The sequence below is a fragment of the Pygocentrus nattereri genome, chromosome 11 (genome assembly GCF_015220715.1).
Source record: "Pygocentrus nattereri isolate fPygNat1 chromosome 11, fPygNat1.pri, whole genome shotgun sequence".
Lineage (NCBI taxonomy): Eukaryota > Metazoa > Chordata > Actinopteri > Characiformes > Serrasalmidae > Pygocentrus > Pygocentrus nattereri.
In genome coordinates this window covers 10,519,573-10,537,937 of record NC_051221.1, presented here as the reverse complement: position 1 = coordinate 10,537,937, position 18,365 = coordinate 10,519,573, and the positions used below count along the sequence as shown (strand labels likewise).

General features: G+C 40.5%; 1 protein-coding gene across 1 annotated transcript in view; it reads left to right on the top strand.

Moving 5' to 3' along the window:
* The window catches only part of LOC119264276 (collagen alpha-1(IX) chain-like), an 83,046-nt gene that overhangs the window by 54,597 nt on the left and 10,084 nt on the right, over positions 1-18,365 (top strand). Inside the window, exons 16-28 of the mRNA XM_037542536.1 lie at positions 732-773; positions 2,261-2,317; positions 6,093-6,146; positions 7,479-7,532; positions 7,697-7,750; positions 9,460-9,513; positions 10,487-10,540; positions 10,777-10,830; positions 11,973-12,026; positions 12,298-12,351; positions 15,417-15,461; positions 15,620-15,673; positions 16,721-16,774. Of these exons, the coding sequence (XP_037398433.1) occupies positions 732-773; positions 2,261-2,317; positions 6,093-6,146; positions 7,479-7,532; positions 7,697-7,750; positions 9,460-9,513; positions 10,487-10,540; positions 10,777-10,830; positions 11,973-12,026; positions 12,298-12,351; positions 15,417-15,461; positions 15,620-15,673; positions 16,721-16,774 (684 nt within the window). The remainder of the gene's footprint in view (positions 1-731; positions 774-2,260; positions 2,318-6,092; positions 6,147-7,478; positions 7,533-7,696; positions 7,751-9,459; positions 9,514-10,486; positions 10,541-10,776; positions 10,831-11,972; positions 12,027-12,297; positions 12,352-15,416; positions 15,462-15,619; positions 15,674-16,720; positions 16,775-18,365) is intronic.

Below are 18,365 nucleotides of genomic sequence, written 5' to 3'. Positions count from 1 at the left end.
CCTGTGCTGTGTTTGTATGTGTATGTGCTGCTGTGCCTGTGCTGTTTATATATGTGTGTGTGCTGCTGTGCCTGTGCTGTGTTTGTATGTGTATGTGCTGCTGTGCCTGTGCTGTTTGTATATGTGTGTATGCTGCTGTGCCTGTGCTGTGTTTGTATGTGTGTGTGTGCTGCTGTGCCTGTGCTGTTTGTATATATGTGTGCTGCTGTGCCTGTGCTTTGTTTGTGTATGTTCATGTGCTGTTGTGCCTGTGCTGTGTTTGTATATGTGCATGTGCTGCTGTAGCTGTACTATGTTTGTATATGTGTGTGAACTGCTGTGCCTGTGTTGTTTTGTATATGTGCATGTGCTACTGTGCCTGTGCTGTGTTTGTATATGTGTGTGAGCTGCTGTGCCTGTGCTTGTATGTGTATGTGCTGCTGTGCATGTGCTGTTTGTATATGTGTGTATGCTGCTGTGCCTGTGCTGTGTTTGTATGTGTGTGTGTGCTGCTGTGCCTGTGCTGTTTGTATATATGTCTGCTGCTGTGCCTGTGCTTTGTTTGTGTATGTGCATGTGCTGTTGTGCCTGTGCTGTGTTTGTATTTGTGTGTGTGTGTGTGTGTGTGTGTGTGTGTGTGTGTGTGTGTGTGTGTGTGTGTGTGTGTGTGCTGTGCCTGTGCTATTTGTGTGTTCTGCAGTAATTTTGTGCGCTATAGTAACTGCATTGCTGTAACTGTGCTGTATTTGTAGGGCTCTGCGAGTGCAGGGAATCCTGAAGGAAGCGGGGAGACTGTAAGTGCTTTTAGACTATAACCTCTTCTCTTCATCAGTCACATGCAAACAGCAGCAGGACCTGCCTGCAGAAACCTCTCTTCAAATTAATGATTAAAACACTACTGTGCAAAAGTCATTGATCATCCTTCCTTTAGTTCATTTCCAAGCAAAATGGCCATTAAGTACAAGTTATGAATTTTTCAACCTCAGGAAAAAAAGCATAAATTGCAGAAAGTGCAGAAAATTACACAGAAGCCTCAAAACTAAATTTAATATTCATTTATGTCAGTGTTTAGTGTGTGCATTATTTATACGAGATTCGCGTTCAGTTTTTCAAAGAAATCAAGCATATTTTTCCACACCTCCAAAGTTCAGTCTCAAAGGTGGTTGCAATTCATGTCCTGCCACCCCACCGAGCAAAGCAGCTTTTTTCCCACATTTTCTTTGGATCTAAAAAAAAAAACCTACTGAAAAATGAATAATATTGTTCTTAATGGCCCTTTTGATTAGAAATGCAGCAAGTGAAGGATGGTTTCAGACCTCTGCGCTGTTTTACAGTGGCTTTGGATGTGGCTCATCCAATGAGATTCTAGAACTGTTTTGTACAGAGGGCATTTACGTGCCCTTAATAATCTGATAACTGCAGAAAATCACATTTTGTCAGTAATTCCATCAGTGTGTTTACATTCAGTTGAGTGATCAGATAATGGGGAAACTCCAGGTCTACAGGAGTCAGACAGTAATCAGATTTCTGCTTTACAAATGGCTATAAACTCAAAGAAGACAACGTGGAATAAACGTAAAACTCAAACTTCATGCTGCAGATTAACCTGAAAATATGAACATACATCAAGGTGAAGTGTATTTAATGCCTTCATTTTGTCAAGCATGTAGTTGCTTCTAACAATGCTTTGCTGGCATCTCACCTGGAACCACGGTCTGTTTTCACACATTCGCAGACTGAGAAATGTGAAAGAAATCAGAGTAAGAGTTTACATACCCTGAGAAATCGGATTACTGAGCTAAAATCCGTCTCCCTTTATCTGATTTCTTAATCAGATTTCTAGGCCTCATGCTGACCTAAGAAGTAAATCAGAGCGTGCTGTTTACATGACCTATTGAATAGTCAGATAACTGCAGAATTCCGATTATAATCTGGTTATTGATTACATGTAAAAGCACTCAATGTTGATGCTCACTCTGAGGTGATGCTGCACTTTCTGTTCTATGTCAATATGGATTAAATGTCTCAGAGTGTTAGCACTACAGATAAGCATGCTAAGACGAGCTCTTTCCATTCTAGACATAAGCTGCATGACTCAGGGCTCATATGTTGCAGTTGCGTGTGAAAACTGATCTTAGGACAGTCAGTTTTACGTTTGAGAAGAGATGGAGGGATGGAGCTGCGGTGATGCTCAGAGAGCTGGTGGTGTCCATCAGTACTTTTGCACTCATCTCCCTCTCAGTAGAACTCATCTAATTTCTGTGTGCATGTGTCTCTGCAGTGTCAGACGATGTGTCCAGCTGGACCTCAGGGACTTCCAGGGCTGCCAGGCATGAAGGTATGAGATTAAGGGTCAAGGACACAGAGGAATAGCTTCACTTACAGAGCAACACATGCTGATAACATACGACTCTTACAGTGTCAGCATGTACAGTTGCATGCAAAGCAGGGTTGCCCCTGGTCAAATCACACATTTGGTTCATTTTCTGAATGAAAATGTTCTTTTTGAGCAAATGAAGCCCACCTTTTACTAAATCCCTCCCCTAAGCACTGAGGGCCAGATGTACAAACGACTGCAGGCAGGAAATGTGCCTTAATGCGACTGCTATATGCACCCACAATGCGCCTGAATTAAACCTTTACTGAGACTGCAGCCCATCAAACTAATTAACTGCTCACTCATGAGGGCTTCAAAGGTGCAGAGAAATAATGGAGCCATCAATATAGAAAATAAAAGATCAGAGATGAAGAGACGACTGAGTTAATAAATTAACAAGCGTCAGCGCTGTGTTTTCTCACATACTCTGTATTACCAAAACTATTCGCTCATCTGTCTTCACACGCATATGAACTTGAGTGACCTCATTCTTAATCCATAGGGTTTAATATGGTGTCCGCCCACCCTTTGCAGCTATAACAGCTTCAACTCTTCTGGGAAGGCTTTCCACAAGGGTTAGGAGTGTGTTTATGGGAATTTTTGACTATTCTTTCAGAAGCACATCTCTGAGGTCAGACACTGATGTTGGACGAGAAGGCCTGGCTCACAGTCTCCGCTCTAATTCATCCCAAAAGTGTTCTGTTGGGTTATGGTCAGGACTCTGTGCAGACCAGTCAAGTTCTTCCACACCAAACTTGCTCATCCATGTCTTTATGGACCTGCTTTGTGCACTGGTGTGCAGTCATGTTGGAACAGGAAGGGACCGTCCCCAGACTGTTCCCACAAAGTTGGGAGCATGAAATTGTCCAAAATCTCTTGGTCTGCTGAAGCATTAAGAGTTCCTTTCACTGGAACCAAGGGGCCGAGCCCAACTCCTGAAAAACAACCCCACACCATGATCCCCCCTCCACCAAACTTTACATTTGGCACAATGCAGTCAGACAAGTATCGTTCTCTTGGTAACTGCCAAACCCAGCGTGAAAAGCATGAGAGAATCACTCCAGAGAACATGTCTCCACTGCTCTGGAGTCCAGTGGTGGCTCTTTACACCACTGCATTCAATGCTTTGCATTGTGTTTGGAGATGTAAGGCTTGGATGCAGCTGCTCAGCCATGGAAACCCATTCCATGAAGCTCTCTACGCTGCTCTTGAGCTGATCTGAAGGCCACATGAAGTTTGGAGGTCTGTAGTGACTGACTCTGCAGAAAGTTGGTGACCTCTGCGCACTATGCGCCTCAGCATCCGCTGACCCCACTCTGTCATTTTACATGACCGACCACTTCGTGGCTGAGTTGCTGTCGTTCCCAATCGCTTCCACTTTGTTATAATCCCACTGACAGTTGACTGTGGAATATTTAGTAGTGAGGAAATTTCACGACTGGACTTGTTGCTCAGATGGCGTCCGATCACGGCACCACTCTGGAATTCACTGAGCTCCTGAGAGCGACCCATTCTTTCACTAATGTCTGTAGAAGCAGTCTGCAGGCCTAGGGGCTCGGCTTTATACACCTGTGTCCATGGAAGTGATTGGAACACCAGAATTGAGTGATTTGGATTGGTGAGTGAACACTTTTGGAAATATAGTGTTCAAAAATCTGATCCTACCAATTTAAGCAGTGTTAATGTGATGGTAAGTAGTGTTTGAGGCTCATTCCTCAATCTACCTGCTGTATCTGCCGCTATTGTGAAGAGAAATCTTTCATGGCCACATCTGAGATGCAGCTCTGGACAGTTGCCACATTGCAGTTTAATGTGCTTTTAAGGCCTGGGAGTTGATCCAAAAACAGTCACTTCTCTGATTCCAGACTTTTGGGACTCAAAAGTTTTGGACTTGACATTCAGGCCTAAGAAAAAAGTATCCTTACCCAGCTCACACATGACTAGACTGGCTGAATTTTCTTTGGAAAAGGGAAAGTAAAGTATGTTTTTAAACAAAAAAGTGGCTTACAGTCAGTGTTGCCAGTTACCCAAATATCTACCTACCTGAAAATGACAGAGGAAAATCAGATCATCCGTGAGGAGAGTCGTATAGGCAATTTGTTGTTATTGTTCAAACTATAAGAACAGAACGTAGCTGACTTATAAGAACCTTTCGGTATTAAAACTGCTTAATGAATGAATAACAACTAAAACAAAGGAAAATCTAGAAAATAAAACAGTTCCCAAATCACTACAGAACAACATTCTGTGGAATTGTGTCTTGGGATTGGCATAACCTATTTCCAGCACTTGGAACTGGAATCAAAGTGAATTTATGAGCAACAACAATGACTAACCAGCACCAGGGGAGGCCCTTTTCTCAGCTCAGGAAAATGCTCTTTTTTTGAACAAAGCAGAGACGGTCACTCAGTACCGGTCAGAATAGCAGAGAACATCACTTCTAGCCCTACAGCTCCTCTCTATGGTAAACACTAAAGTCACGCCAATTACCTGGGAGGGTGGGGGTGATGCAGGTTGGCGCAGCTTTGCATGCCAGACACAAAGTCACATACAGAAGTACCTTTGAACTTCTGTGGGAAGTCACCAATATCCATACACTTCACCCCTATGATGACCACCCCCAACATACAAAAGCCACACCTGCTGACACTAAACAACACTAAACAAAACTAATAGACAATAACAGTAACAGCACAAGTCCCTTTGTCGGAGGGCATGCACATCACCACGGGCCGTCTTCCTAGCCACACCTACAGAGGCTGTCAGTGCCAGTGCCGGGAGCAGGACGCTACAATATTTGACTATAAGCCCTCAAATCAAATATGGCCTTGCCCTCCAGGACCTGAGTTTGACACCCCTCGGTGAAAGGCAGAACCTGTCTAGCGTAGATCAGACACATAACCTTATTTCTCACAGAGCAGCCCCTAAGATACAGTGTCAGTGGCGGCTGTTACTTTAATGCTGCTGATATTTACTCTGTCATGACAGTCTAGAGTGCTTTTCCCCAGATCAAGTCTCAGAGGGACTGAATGAAATGAATAAGGTGCACCTATTACTGCAGGAGTGAAATATAATCACCCATAGACTGAGAACCATCACAGAGTGTGTCTGAGTTTCATACCAGGTGATTTTTTACATCTATAGTGTCGGTTCGGGGAAAACACATGGTGTGATAAATGTGTCACCATTTAAATAAATAATCAAAACGATTGAACATTGCTGTGCTAGAGGCAGTTCATCATCCTGTTAGAGTCACAGAGGCAGATAATCATCCTGATGAGTCACAGAAGCAGGGGCTCATATAATCTAGGTGTAATAAAGTGGCCAGTGAGTGAAAGTACAAGATAGGTGTTTCTGATAAAGTGGCCACTGAATGGAAATACAAGGTAGGTGTTTCTGATAAAGTGGCCACTGAATGGAAATACAAGGTAGGTGTTTCTGATAAAGTGGCCACTGAATGGAAATACAAGGTAGGTGTTTCTGATAAAGTGGCCACTGAATGGAAATACAAGGTAGGTGTTTCTGATAAAGTGGCCACTGAATGGAAATACAAGGTAGGTGTTCCTGATAAAGTGGCCAGTGATTGAAAGTACAAGGTAAGTGTCGTTAAATGTGGCCACTGGTGTAGTTTAGAAAGAAAACTTTGGCCTGCACTTTTTCCAAGCACTCTCCAAAACCGCGTTCTACTTGACCTCGCTGAAAAAGTACAAAGTGAGTGTTTATTGTTGTTCCTCAGGGACATCGAGGGCTCCCTGGTGTGGATGCGCTTCCAGGTGCCCCAGGCGAAAAGGTAAGACAATAAAGTGTATGCAGTGTGCACTGGCAAATGAAAGTTAATTACTTGCTTGGTATTTTTCTTCTCTTATCTTAATAAAATATTAAATATGGACTTAAGTATATTATTAGAATTAACAAAACATATTGTTGTTAAATATACATACATTATATGTACTTAAAAATACTGTTGTTATATTGAAATACCTCTTCTACGCTTGCATGTGCTTCCTGTTTATTCTGTTAACTTAAGCAGTTGTTAATTGTTGAAATATGCATTCTTGGGTGTCCTGATGCCTTCGTTTGATTTCTTTAGTTTGTGTTATAATTGGTCTAAAATGTACTTCAGCATACTTCATAGTCATTACATTAAATTGTACCTCTAAATAATATACTTAAATTAATGAAAATTAAATACACTGTTGTTTATGTTTGCTTCACAATGTTAAAAGAACTAGATGTAACTAGATGTGTAGTTCCTGAAGGAACTTTTTCAAGCACTCTAATAAGTTGGCTTGGCAAAGTAATGGCCAAGCAACATCTTAGCAGCCACCTAAGATAATAGCAGCAGCCTAGCAACACCTTAACAACCATCTAGGATAAGAGCAACAGCCTAGCAACACCGTAGCAACCACCCAGGATAAGAGCAGCAGCCTAGCAACACCTTAACAACCATCTAGGATAAGAGCAACAGCCTAGCAACACCGTAGCAACCACCCAGGATAAAAGCAGCAGCCTAGCAACACCTTAACAACCATCTAGGATAAGAGCAACAGCCTAGCAACATCGTAGCAACCTCCAAGGATAATGGCAACAGCCTAGCAACCACCTACAATAACAGCAACAGCCTACCAGCACCTTAGCAACCTCCTGAGATACCATATCAGCAGCCTAGTGACACCTTAACAACCACATAAGATAACTGCAACAGCTTAGTAACACCTTAGCAACCACCTAGGATGACAGCAACAGCCCATCGACTCCTTAGCAATCTCCAAGGATAATAGTAACAGCTTACCAGCACCTTAGCAACCTCCTGAGATACCATATCAGCAGCCTCGTGACACTTAGCAACCATTTAGGATTGAAAGCAATACCCTAGCAACAGCTTAGCAAACACCTAGGATCCAAAAACAATAGCAAAGCAACACCTTAGCAACCACCTGGGACACCATAGCAAAGCATTGTCAAGTTAGCCTGAAGTATGTTATAAACTTTGCCCATGTAATTTACAATGTGTTAGTTTTTGAAAAAAAAAATACAGAAAATTGTATTTTAGATGTACGTCAGTTAAAGAACTACGTTCAGTACACTATTGATGTACTTAAGTTCTTTCTTTAATTCAAAGGGAGACCCAGGAGCAGTAGGAGAGCAAGGCCCCCCAGGACGTCCAGGAGAGGATGTAAGCGATCCGTCTGTTTGTTGTCCCAGACACACCATCATTGTATTTTGTTGCTTGTCTGGGTCAGACCAGTATGGACCTCCTGTTTTTATATAGTTTGGAATATTACCTATATTCATTTTCTGTTTTTGTATTCTTCCTCAATTTCACTTCACATCTCATAGGGTCAGAGAGGCCCAATAGGTTATCCTGGAGACCACGGCGATAAGGGAGATCGGGTAAGGGCTTTGAGGAATGTGTGAGAAGGTCATCCTCTCATAAAGTCTAATCAAACCCACAGAGCCTTCTGAACCTTCAGAGAATGATACTGATTTCTCAAATACACTGTATATCTGTAATTTTTAATACTATCATCGTGCTTGTAGTATCTACTACTACTACTAATAATAATAATGTGCAAACATCCAAGCTATGACCTTTCAATCAGTGCTATCTCTGGGAATTTGAGGAAATAACACAGATGGTTTATCCCAGATCAAATGACCTATCAAATATTGACAAATTACATCACACAACCTCCTGTGGGAAAACTATGAATTATCCTGATTTACATGCGAATCGTTTACATCAAGATGGACCTTAGATACTGAGCTTTCTGATAAAAGGCTCATTCTCATGTTACCTACCTTGCGTTGAGCCATTAAACATCTGCTAGTGGTCATTACCTGCTAATGCTAAGCCACTGAGCCCCAACTGAGAGGAAAAAGCGATAATACCAGAGAACTTGGAGAGATAAGTTCCACTCTGTTATGTCTTCTGGGTTTCTTGAACACTAGAGGGCGCTCCTGTCCTCAATGAACAGGTTTAGATGGAGCATATCATATGAGCAAAATCATAGTGCTTAAACATTTTTAGGGTAAAAGAATACAATCATTTCCTGAACACGGAACAGCATGAAGCATTTTAACACTGCTGTTATTTTTAAGAGCTTTTAAACTCGAATTATAGGAGTTTAACACAACGCCTCATGTACATCCATGACATCTGTGAGCGCGAACAGCCAATGAGCTGCCACATTTTTAACTTTTCATTTTTAGCTGTTGAGCTCGATTTAGTCCCATTCATTGAGGACAAGCCCTCTGATGTTTTGCAGTCATGTTTTTGATGTAATAGAGGAAATAGGAAGTGGCCAGGCTCCCCATAAACCACTTTACATGAAGGCTGTCTACATAACACACTTCATAACATCTTATATAAACACTTCATAACATATTCATGAATGTTTAAATTAACGGTTTAAAAGTATACGTGTTTTACATGATATTAATGTGGACTACTATGTCATTTTACTGATATACACTTTTTCAAAATAAAAGTCCCTTTTTTAAAAAGTGTTATTCGCAGTAAAATGCCTCATTTCTGGACAGCTAAAATAAAAATGACCTCACTTTATTCCTTTGGTCATTAAGTGCTTTGACACATTTGGCACTTTTTAATGACTTTTTGATTATTTAAAAAGTTAAAAGCAAATAACAAAGTGCAAAACACAAATGCTTAAGAAAAAAGATATAATTTAAAAGAAGTTGAAAGTATAGAATAAATGTGCCTAAGTGTCAAAGCACTTAATGACCTTAATGAAAGGGGTAATGCAAGGTCATTTTTTTGTCTGTCCAGAAATGAGGCATTTCACTGAAAGTAATGTAGTTTTTCAAAATGAAAAATGATGACTTTTATTTTGAAAAAAAAAACAAATGTCTCTCAGTAAAATGACATAGTAGTCCATAATAATAAAAGTAAAACATGTATACTTTATAAATGTTCATTTACACATTCATGAACATGTTATGAAGCATTTATACAAGGTGTTATAAATGTGTTATATGTGTTCTAGTAAAGTGGTACTGAAAATATTTAATTGAAACCAATAGTAAGGATAAAATAAGGTCATGACTTTTGATGTGTTGCCCACTGTCCCTTCTCTCCTCAGGGTCCTCCAGGTTTCAACGGCATTCCCGGACCCACCGGACCACCAGGAGCTCCGGTAGGCATGCAGTGTTTCATTGATTGGATCAAACAGGAGCTGCTGTTCTGCATTAGCATCTAGCAGCAGAGCGCAGTGGCTAGCTATGGCCTTGTGGTATTTAAGAAGGAAATGAACAGCTGTGGTCAGGAGCTGCGGGCTCCAAGGTCAGATGGCCTTTAGCAATCCGCTAAAAATCACTTTTGGCCAGCGGAAATGTTTTATAGGAAAAGGTTAGATATTCTCTGATAGGGGGAGACACAGTATTGCATAAAAGTCAGAGACCACCCTTCATTTATTTACTTCCAGTCAAAGTGACCATGAATACAAGATTCATTTTTCAGTGTCAGGAAAATTTTTTTAATTATAAATATTACAAATTATAAATATTATATCAGCTTTCTCAGTTCATCTTTCCAGAAGACTCACTTTCAGGTTCTCTAATAAACCTGCAGGGATGTTTTCCACTCCTCCACAGTTCAGTCTTAGAAGCTGGTTGAAGATTTTCCAAAGTAATCAAACCCATTCAGTGGTGCTGAGGTCTGGACTCTGAGGTGGTCAGTCCATCATTCATCTTCTTTGTTTGATGTGTCCATCTCCTTTCCTCAGCGAGGTTCTTCTTGAACAGCTCCACATCCTTTCAGACCCATAGCACTGAGTGGTCTTCTCACAGTGGAAGGACGGACAGAAACACCTGTGGATGTTTTCAGATCTGAAGCAGCTTGATGTTCTCCTCTCGCTCAGAGATGAAAGCTTTAAGGGCTGTTTATCTGATGGGGGCAGTGTTGGTGTCCACCAGGTCTTCCAGGTGGTTGTCAGTAAAGTATCTTGTGGCTAATCGTCTCAGAAACATCCGAAATAAATAGCTTTGACTGGACATTAAATTAGTGGAGGGTGGTCTCTGACCTTTGCACAGCAGTATACATTAGTCTTAGTCATTCTCAGTGTGCGTGCAGAAAGTTATGTAGATGTGTTGATGTGTTTTGTGTGACAGGGTGTTGAAGGAATTCGAGGACGTGACGGGCCTCCTGGGCCTAAGGGTGATGAGGTAAGCCTGTTACTCTTTAATCCTTTAATCTGTTACTTTTTATTGATTATTATTTAAGAACAGTGATATACAGTTTGCATTCTTGGTGTAGTGTGAAGATGCAAATGAAAACAATGTGCATACTGTAAAATATATGAGAAAAAAAGCTATATTTTCATTTGCAAACCTAAAAGACAAACAGTAATGCTTTTGTTATGCTTTACTCCAGTTGTCAAGCCATTTTGTGTGTATTGCAGGGTGCAGCCGGTCCTGCTGGTGTAAGAGGAGCCACAGGTGCCAAAGGAGATCATGTGAGTTCAGATCTAGTATTTTTGAATGCGCAGTGTAAAAAAAGACCCTTATCAAGTTTCAGACTAGTGCTCATGATTATGTAAACAAAATGACCACAGCTCTGGTTAACAGTGAAGTTATTGACCTGGGACAAAGAGTCTAAAAACAGTATTTAATTACCAGCTTGGAACGTAAGAGCTTTAGTAGCCTACAGCTTTATTCAGATCAATGACAGCAACATTAGGAGCGAGCAGTTTGTCAACCTGTGAATACTCAAGGTCCAAAATCATGGGGAAAACTACAGAGGTCTGCTGTTGTGTCATAATGCTGAGATAAATTGCATCATAATACACATTGAATAACTGCATGGATCATAATAAAAAGATTGAGACCCACTGTTGAAGGCCTGTAAACAGCAACAACAACAATAAGAATCACTGTGTAGTAACTGTGGACTAACAAGTAGCTGATTGGATGGATTGGAAGGCCTTTATGATGTCATCGTATTTATTCTATGGTTTAGCTAATGTGTCATCTGTATCCATATTTACCTAATATCTAAATTCATAAATGTCATATCTGAATGCAATATGTCCTTAGATATTGCGGTGTTATGTTTAGGCCATATTGGCTGCCCTTCATGACTCCACCCCCCAAATTTGTGGGCGTGCACTGTCCAGGCCTATACATTTTTTTTTAGATCTTTCGCAAAAACAAGACAATACAGTGCTGAACTACTGACTCTGTGAAACAGCAGAAATGAGTTCATGTTGCCCACCCGTCCAGCAGGAGCGACCTCCTCGTCTGTTTTCATGCTTCTCAACACTCAGTGAAGCTGAACTTCTTTTTCGCCGATTTCTCTTGTTCCACTTTAAATTTGGCATGCACGGTCACGGGGGAGGGCAAATTAAAATGCTGGGCGGGCCGAGGAGGTCACAGGGTGGGCCTAACATGCACGAGCGGCTGTCCTGGCTATGAAAACAAAAAACGGAGAAGGTTGGACTGCAGCATCACACAGAGGGGGCATGACACCATTACTCCACTATGTCTTCATGTAGAAAATAGTTGTTTGCTGCTATATTAGTGTTTAAAATGTTGAATATATCACCTTCAGATGACGACAACTATGATGATTATGATGATGATGATGTGTTGGTTATAGGGTGAGCCAGGGAAGAATGGCCTGGATGGAGCAGCAGGCCTTACAGGAGAGAAAGTGAGTGTCTCGATTCAGTCATTTGTTCATTTTATTCATTAATAACTCAAAATGAATTCCGTTATTATAGAATCATCTACAGCCCTGTTCATACATATAAAACTCCTTCATTTTTTATAATCATTACGTTTGTAAAAGCTGTCAGGTTGCACCAGACTAGCATCATATTAGAACTACTTTCCATGGGCATCTGCAACATTTGTGGTTTTCTATTACTGAAAACAGTGGTTCCATGTTGTTGGATGGCAATCTTCCTCTGTATGTGTAACAGGGAGAACCTGGACTGCCTGGAGCTGTTGGAGTCAGAGGCATTGTGGGAATCCCAGTGAGTACAGTACTGTGTCAGTGTGTGTGTGTGTGAATATGGAAATAAAGTCCTCTACATTAAGAGCCTCTTGGAAAGAATTGATTTCTGCATCAACTTTAGTGAAAAGATGCCTGAAAATGGCCTGAAAACCAGGCAGTAGTTTTGAGAAAAATAATGCGTTTATGCCTCAATGAAGCATCATGTAGCTGATTTCCTTCACCTCTTAAATCAGAAACACACAAATATAAACAGACTCTGAGCTTTTTAAATGCAAAGAGCTCAAGCTGCTCTGTGTAGCTGAAAAACTTGACCTCTTGTAAAATGTTCAGCTGAAAAATGTTAAATCAAGATTAAACTGTTTGTTGAGCCTGTGTAGTTTAGAGTGCCCGCTCAGGCCCTACATGGTGACGCATTACCTCCTTATGGTAGGTCTCTGCTCTGACTTTAATTATTACACACACTATACAGGAGCTCACCTGTGAACTCACCTCAGCATGTATAATATGTCAGAAAAGGTTAAGAGGCAGTGCAAAATATTAAAAATCCTTGAATGATATTAAAATTTTATTTGAGAGTTACATTAAACAAGTAGCAACGTTTGATGAAAAAAACAGGATGGAAATACAAGAAAGCAACCAAACAAACAAATCATATCAGATCTTAAAAAACACCTCAGACCCAGCTGAGAAGTGTGTGGGTGTGGCCTAATATTCTAATGAGCATGCATGACTGATTGCTCTCAGTCCAACACTCCCAGCCTGCTACCACACTGAAGCAGAATTTCCTTCGGTGGCCAGTTTTCACTTGAGCATTAACTTGCTTGGTTGCACCTTCCTCCTGGGCATTAGCTTTTCCCTGGGCATTAGCTTTTCCCTGGGCATTACGCTTTTCCTTGGGCATTAGCTTTTCCCTGGGCATTATGCTTTTCCTTGGGCATTAGCTTTTCCCTGGGCATTAGCTTTTCCTTGGACCTTAGCTTTTCCTTGGGCCTTAGCTTTTCCTTGGGCATTAGCTTTTCCTTGGGCCTTAGCTTTTCCTTGGGCATTAGCTTTTCCTTGGGCCTTAGCTTTTCCTTGGGCCTTAGCTTTTCCTTGGGCCTTAGCTTTTCCTTGGGCCTTAGCTTTTCCTTGCGCATTAGCTTTTCCCTGGGCATTAGCTTTTCCCTGGGCATTAGCTTTTCCTTGGGCATTAGCTTTTCCCTGGGCATTAGCTTTTCCTTGGGCATTAGCTTTTCCTTGGGCATTAGCTTTTTCTTGCGCATTAGCTTTTCCTTGGGTCTTAGCTTTTCCCTGGGCATTAGCTTTTCCCTGGGCATTACGCTTTTCCTTGGGCATTAGCTTTTCCCTGGGCATTCGCTTTTCCCTGGGCATTAGCTTTTCCCTGGGCATTCGCTTTTCCCTGGGCATTAGCTTTTCCCTGGGCATTAGCTTTTCCCTGGGCATTAGCTTTTCCATGGACATTAGCTTTTCCCTGGGCATTAGCTTTTCCCTGGGCATTATGCTTTTCCTTGGGCATTAGCTTTTCCCTGGGCATTAGCTTTTCCTTGGAACTTAGCTTTTCCTTGGGCCTTAGCTTTTCCTTGGGCATTAGCTTTTCCTTGGGCCTTAGCTTTTCCTTGGGCATTAGCTTTTCCTTGGGCCTTAGCTTTTCCTTGGGCCTTAGCTTTTCCTTGGGCATTAGCTTTTCCTTGGGCCTTAGCTTTTCCTTGGGCCTTAGCTTTTCCTTGCGCATTAGCTTTTCCCTGGGCATTAGCTTTTCCCTGGGCATTAGCTTTTCCTTGGGCATTAGCTTTTCCCTGGGCATTAGCTTTTCCTTGGGCATTACCTTTTCCTTGGGCATTAGCTTTTTCTTGCGCATTAGCTTTTCCTTGGGTCTTAGCTTTTCCTTGCGCATTAGCTTTTCCTTGGGTCTTAGCTTTTCCCTGGGCATTAGCTTTTCCTTGCACATTAGCTTTTCCCTGGGCATTAGCGTTTCCTTGGGTCTTAGCTTTTCCTTGGGCATTAGCTTTTCCTTGGGTCTTAGCTTTTCCTTGGGCATTAGCTTTTCCTTGGGCCTTAGCTTTTCCTTGGGCATTAGCTTTTCCTTGGGAATTAGCTTGTGGTTGAGACTTAGCTTTTCCTCAGGCTTTAGCTTTTCCTTGCACATTAGCTTTTCCTTGGGCCTTAGCTTTTCCTTGGCTTGGCTTTCCTTAGCTTGTAGTAAGGAATTAGCTTTTTGTCTGACTTTAGCTTTTCTTTGGGCATTAGCTTTTGTATGGACATTAGTTTTTACTTGAACATTAGCTTTCATTTGGGCATTAGCTTTTGCTCAGGCATTAGGTTTTGTTTGGGCATTAGCTTTTGTTTGGGAATAAGCCTTTGCTTGGGCATTAGCTTTCACTTGGGCATTAGCCTTTGTTTGGGCATTAGCTTTTGTTTGGGCATTAGCTTTTGTTTGGGCATTAGCCACGCTTGGGCATTAGCCATGCTTTGGCATTAGGTTTTGTTTAGGCATTTGCTTTTCCTTAGTTATTAGCTTTTGCTTGGTTGTTAGCTTTTGATTGGGCATTAGCATTTATTTGGTTGAAATTTTCCTACTGTAACTTTCTCTGATTTATGAACAGAGTTTTGGTTTTGTTAAATATGTGTGAGCTGGACAAACTACATCAGCTTTCTGATTCATAAGATTACTGCTTATGCAAGCATTACCTAACATTAAGACCACCCAGTTTACATCAAAACAGGAAAAATTTGGCACCAAAAAATTATTCACAGGACATACTCATGTACAGAATGTGCCTACCAGAGCAAGATTAACCTACTTAAAAAGAAAACACTGACTTAGTTTCCCTGGGGCTTTAAAATTTCCAAACAACAGATAAATATTTAACTGCTCTGATGGAAGCTCCTTTGAGGAACTACTTTATGAGTTGGTTTCAAGCTGGTTTCATCTCTGTAATTGTATAATTGTTTCCTGTGATGTGTGCCAGAAATGCCGTGGTGGCTGTAAATGTGAATTCTTCATCTTCAATAAGTAGTTATTCAAGGAACACTGATGAAGTGAGACGAATGAAACTCAGTCTTTTCCTTTTATCTAAAAAACAGGGTTTGCCAGGAAAGCAAGGACTTGTGGGATCTGTTGGTCCAAAGGTAAGGATGTACATATTATATAAATCAAACTTTTTATTTTTATAGGTCATTGTTGGTTCTCAGTTGCATTGCACATACATTCACAGATGAAAAAAGGTGGGTAATTAAGCCATTAGAAATACTATTTACATTTATGCATCTGTGTGTTCATGTTACAGGGTGACACTGGAGCTAACGGTCCTGTAGGTCCAGCTGGTCTTCCTGGTAAACCAGTAAGTTGTTAAATAATCATTCCAAATAACATCATCATGAAAGTATCTGTACACTTTATATTAGAGTGAGATTAAACTGAGAATAAACTGATAATGTTCTGTGTTTAATATTTCTTTCACAGCACCTAGGATACTAAAATAATGACCAGGCTTTGCCTTAGCAACCACAGTAGTGGCCTAGCAATATCTTAGCAACCACCTGGGATAACATGGCAATGAACAAGCAACATCATAGCAACTGCCCAGAATACAATCACAAAGGCCTAGCAATACCTTAGCAACTACCTGGGATACTATAGTAATGGCCTAGCAATACCTTAGCTATCTCCTGGGATAGAATAGCTTTGACCTAGCAACACCTAAGCAACCACCAGGGATAACATGGCAATGGACAAGCAAAATCTTAGCAACTGCCTAGGATACAATTTCAGTGACCTAGCAATACCTTAGCAATGACCTGGAATAACATGGCAATGGCCAAGCAACACTTTTGCAACTACCTGGGATACTGTAGTAATGGCCTAGCAATACTTTAGCAATATCCTGGGATACAATAGCTTTGACCCAGCAACACCTTAGCAACCAACTGGGATAACATGGCAATGGCCATGCAACACTTTAACAACAACCTGTGACACCATAGCAGTGACCCACCCATACTTTAACCATCACCTGGGATAACATAACAATGGACAAGCAACATCTCAGCAACTGCCTAGGACATAATAGCAATGACCTAGCAATATTTTACCAACCTTCTGGGATACCATAGTAATGACCTAGCAATAACTTAGCAACCTCCTGGGAAACAATAGCATTGACCTAGCAACACCTAAGCATGGGATAACATGGCAATGGCCAAGCAACACTTTAGCAATCTACCTGAAATACAGTAGTAATGGCTTAGCAATACCTTCACAACCACATGGGATACCATAGCAATGACCCAGCAACACCTTAGCAACCACTTGAGATTTTATCAGCTTTGTCAGTTCGTTCACAAACAAATATGTGCCACAATGACTGAATCTGTTGTAATTTTTACAGGGTGAACCAGGAGCTCCTGGACAGGATGGAGTCCCTGGAGCCAAAGGAATCACTGTATGTCAATCTTTGCTACATTACATGCCATGTAACCTTCATTAATTCACTTATTTAAATGAAACAGTTTCTCATATGAATGCATAGTGTTTCATATTTTAAGAATGTTTTGTATATTGGCTGGTAGTTATTGTCACTATCTGGTAGAGATCATTGCTTATTTGAATGATACCTACATAGGGACCTCATGACACGTGCATAAGGATTGTAAAATATATATTTTTTCATTTATGTATTTATGTACAGAGGTGGACAAAGTACACAAATCATGTACTTGAGTTAAAGTAGAGATACCCAAGGTAAAATATCACTCCAGTAAAAGTAGAAGTCCTTACTCTAGAACTCAACTTGAGTAAAAGTACAAAAGTATTTGCCTTCAAATGTACTTAAGAATCAAATGTAAAAGTACTAAAAGAGTAATTCTGGCTTTGATGTCCTGTTATCATTTTTATAACAAGACTGGCTTCATGAACTCATTTCAGGTGGAAGTCCTCCAGCGTCTCTCTTGGTAAACCAGTCTTTTAATAGAACGTCATTAATTAGTGACGCTGACGTCTATTAAAATGATCATAAGCACAAAACACTGAAGGTAAACAGTTTCCATCAGGGAGAACCGAGTGGCTCTGAAATCACTTTTTACACACAAGCAAAGTTTCAGTTTAAGATTTCTTTATAAATTAGTTACAAGTTGAATAAAAACTGGCTTTAAACTCAGGATCACAAATAAGTTTTCCTTTACTAAATTGATCTGTAGGCCTCTGTTCATAAACATAAACTAACCGAAACTTATTTACTATAAAATGAAAGTGTTTGTATGAATTCAGAAAAAAAGAAATGTGCCAGTCACGACTGCATATGTGGACATATTTCTATATTGTGGCTTATTTACAGGTTAGGTTAGTTCCATCATTGGTGTTCTTGCTTTGCACTTCTGTCGTTTTGACATGTAACGTTTTTATACACACAAAAACAAAAGGTATGACAGATTTCTCAGAATGTAGTGGAGTAAAAAGTCAGATATTTGACTTTGAAATGTAGTGGAGTGAAAGTAAAAAGTCGCCCAAAATGGAAATATTTAAGTAAAGTACAGATACACGAAAAAACTACTTAAGTACAGAAACTGTCCACCACTGATTTATGAATATTGTATCTTAGTATTTGCAAGGTGACATCAGATGTTTATGAACTGACCTTTCACTGACATAAAGGCCCATAAACTAAATGGACATTTATTTGTACCATTAATAAGATTGTTATGAACAACTTACAAAGGGCAGACCCAGTTAAGATAGACATATTCTATATGAGCTCCATCAAAAAAGCAACTAAGGTGATACAGAAAATGATGTATGGAAATGATGAAATTAATTTGAGGGTATCCAAATCTTCTGTAGTGCTGATTTATGACGTTCTTAAGTCTTATACTTTTGTCGTATACTGACAAAATCTGATCTTTAGGTTTCCTTCCATTGCATTAATGAATGGATTTATGATTAATTTAACACATTGTTTTTCAGAAGGTTTTTCATGAGTATTTTTAATCAACTGTTTTTTGGATCTCCATGGCCAACACTGCTATTTTCTTATGATT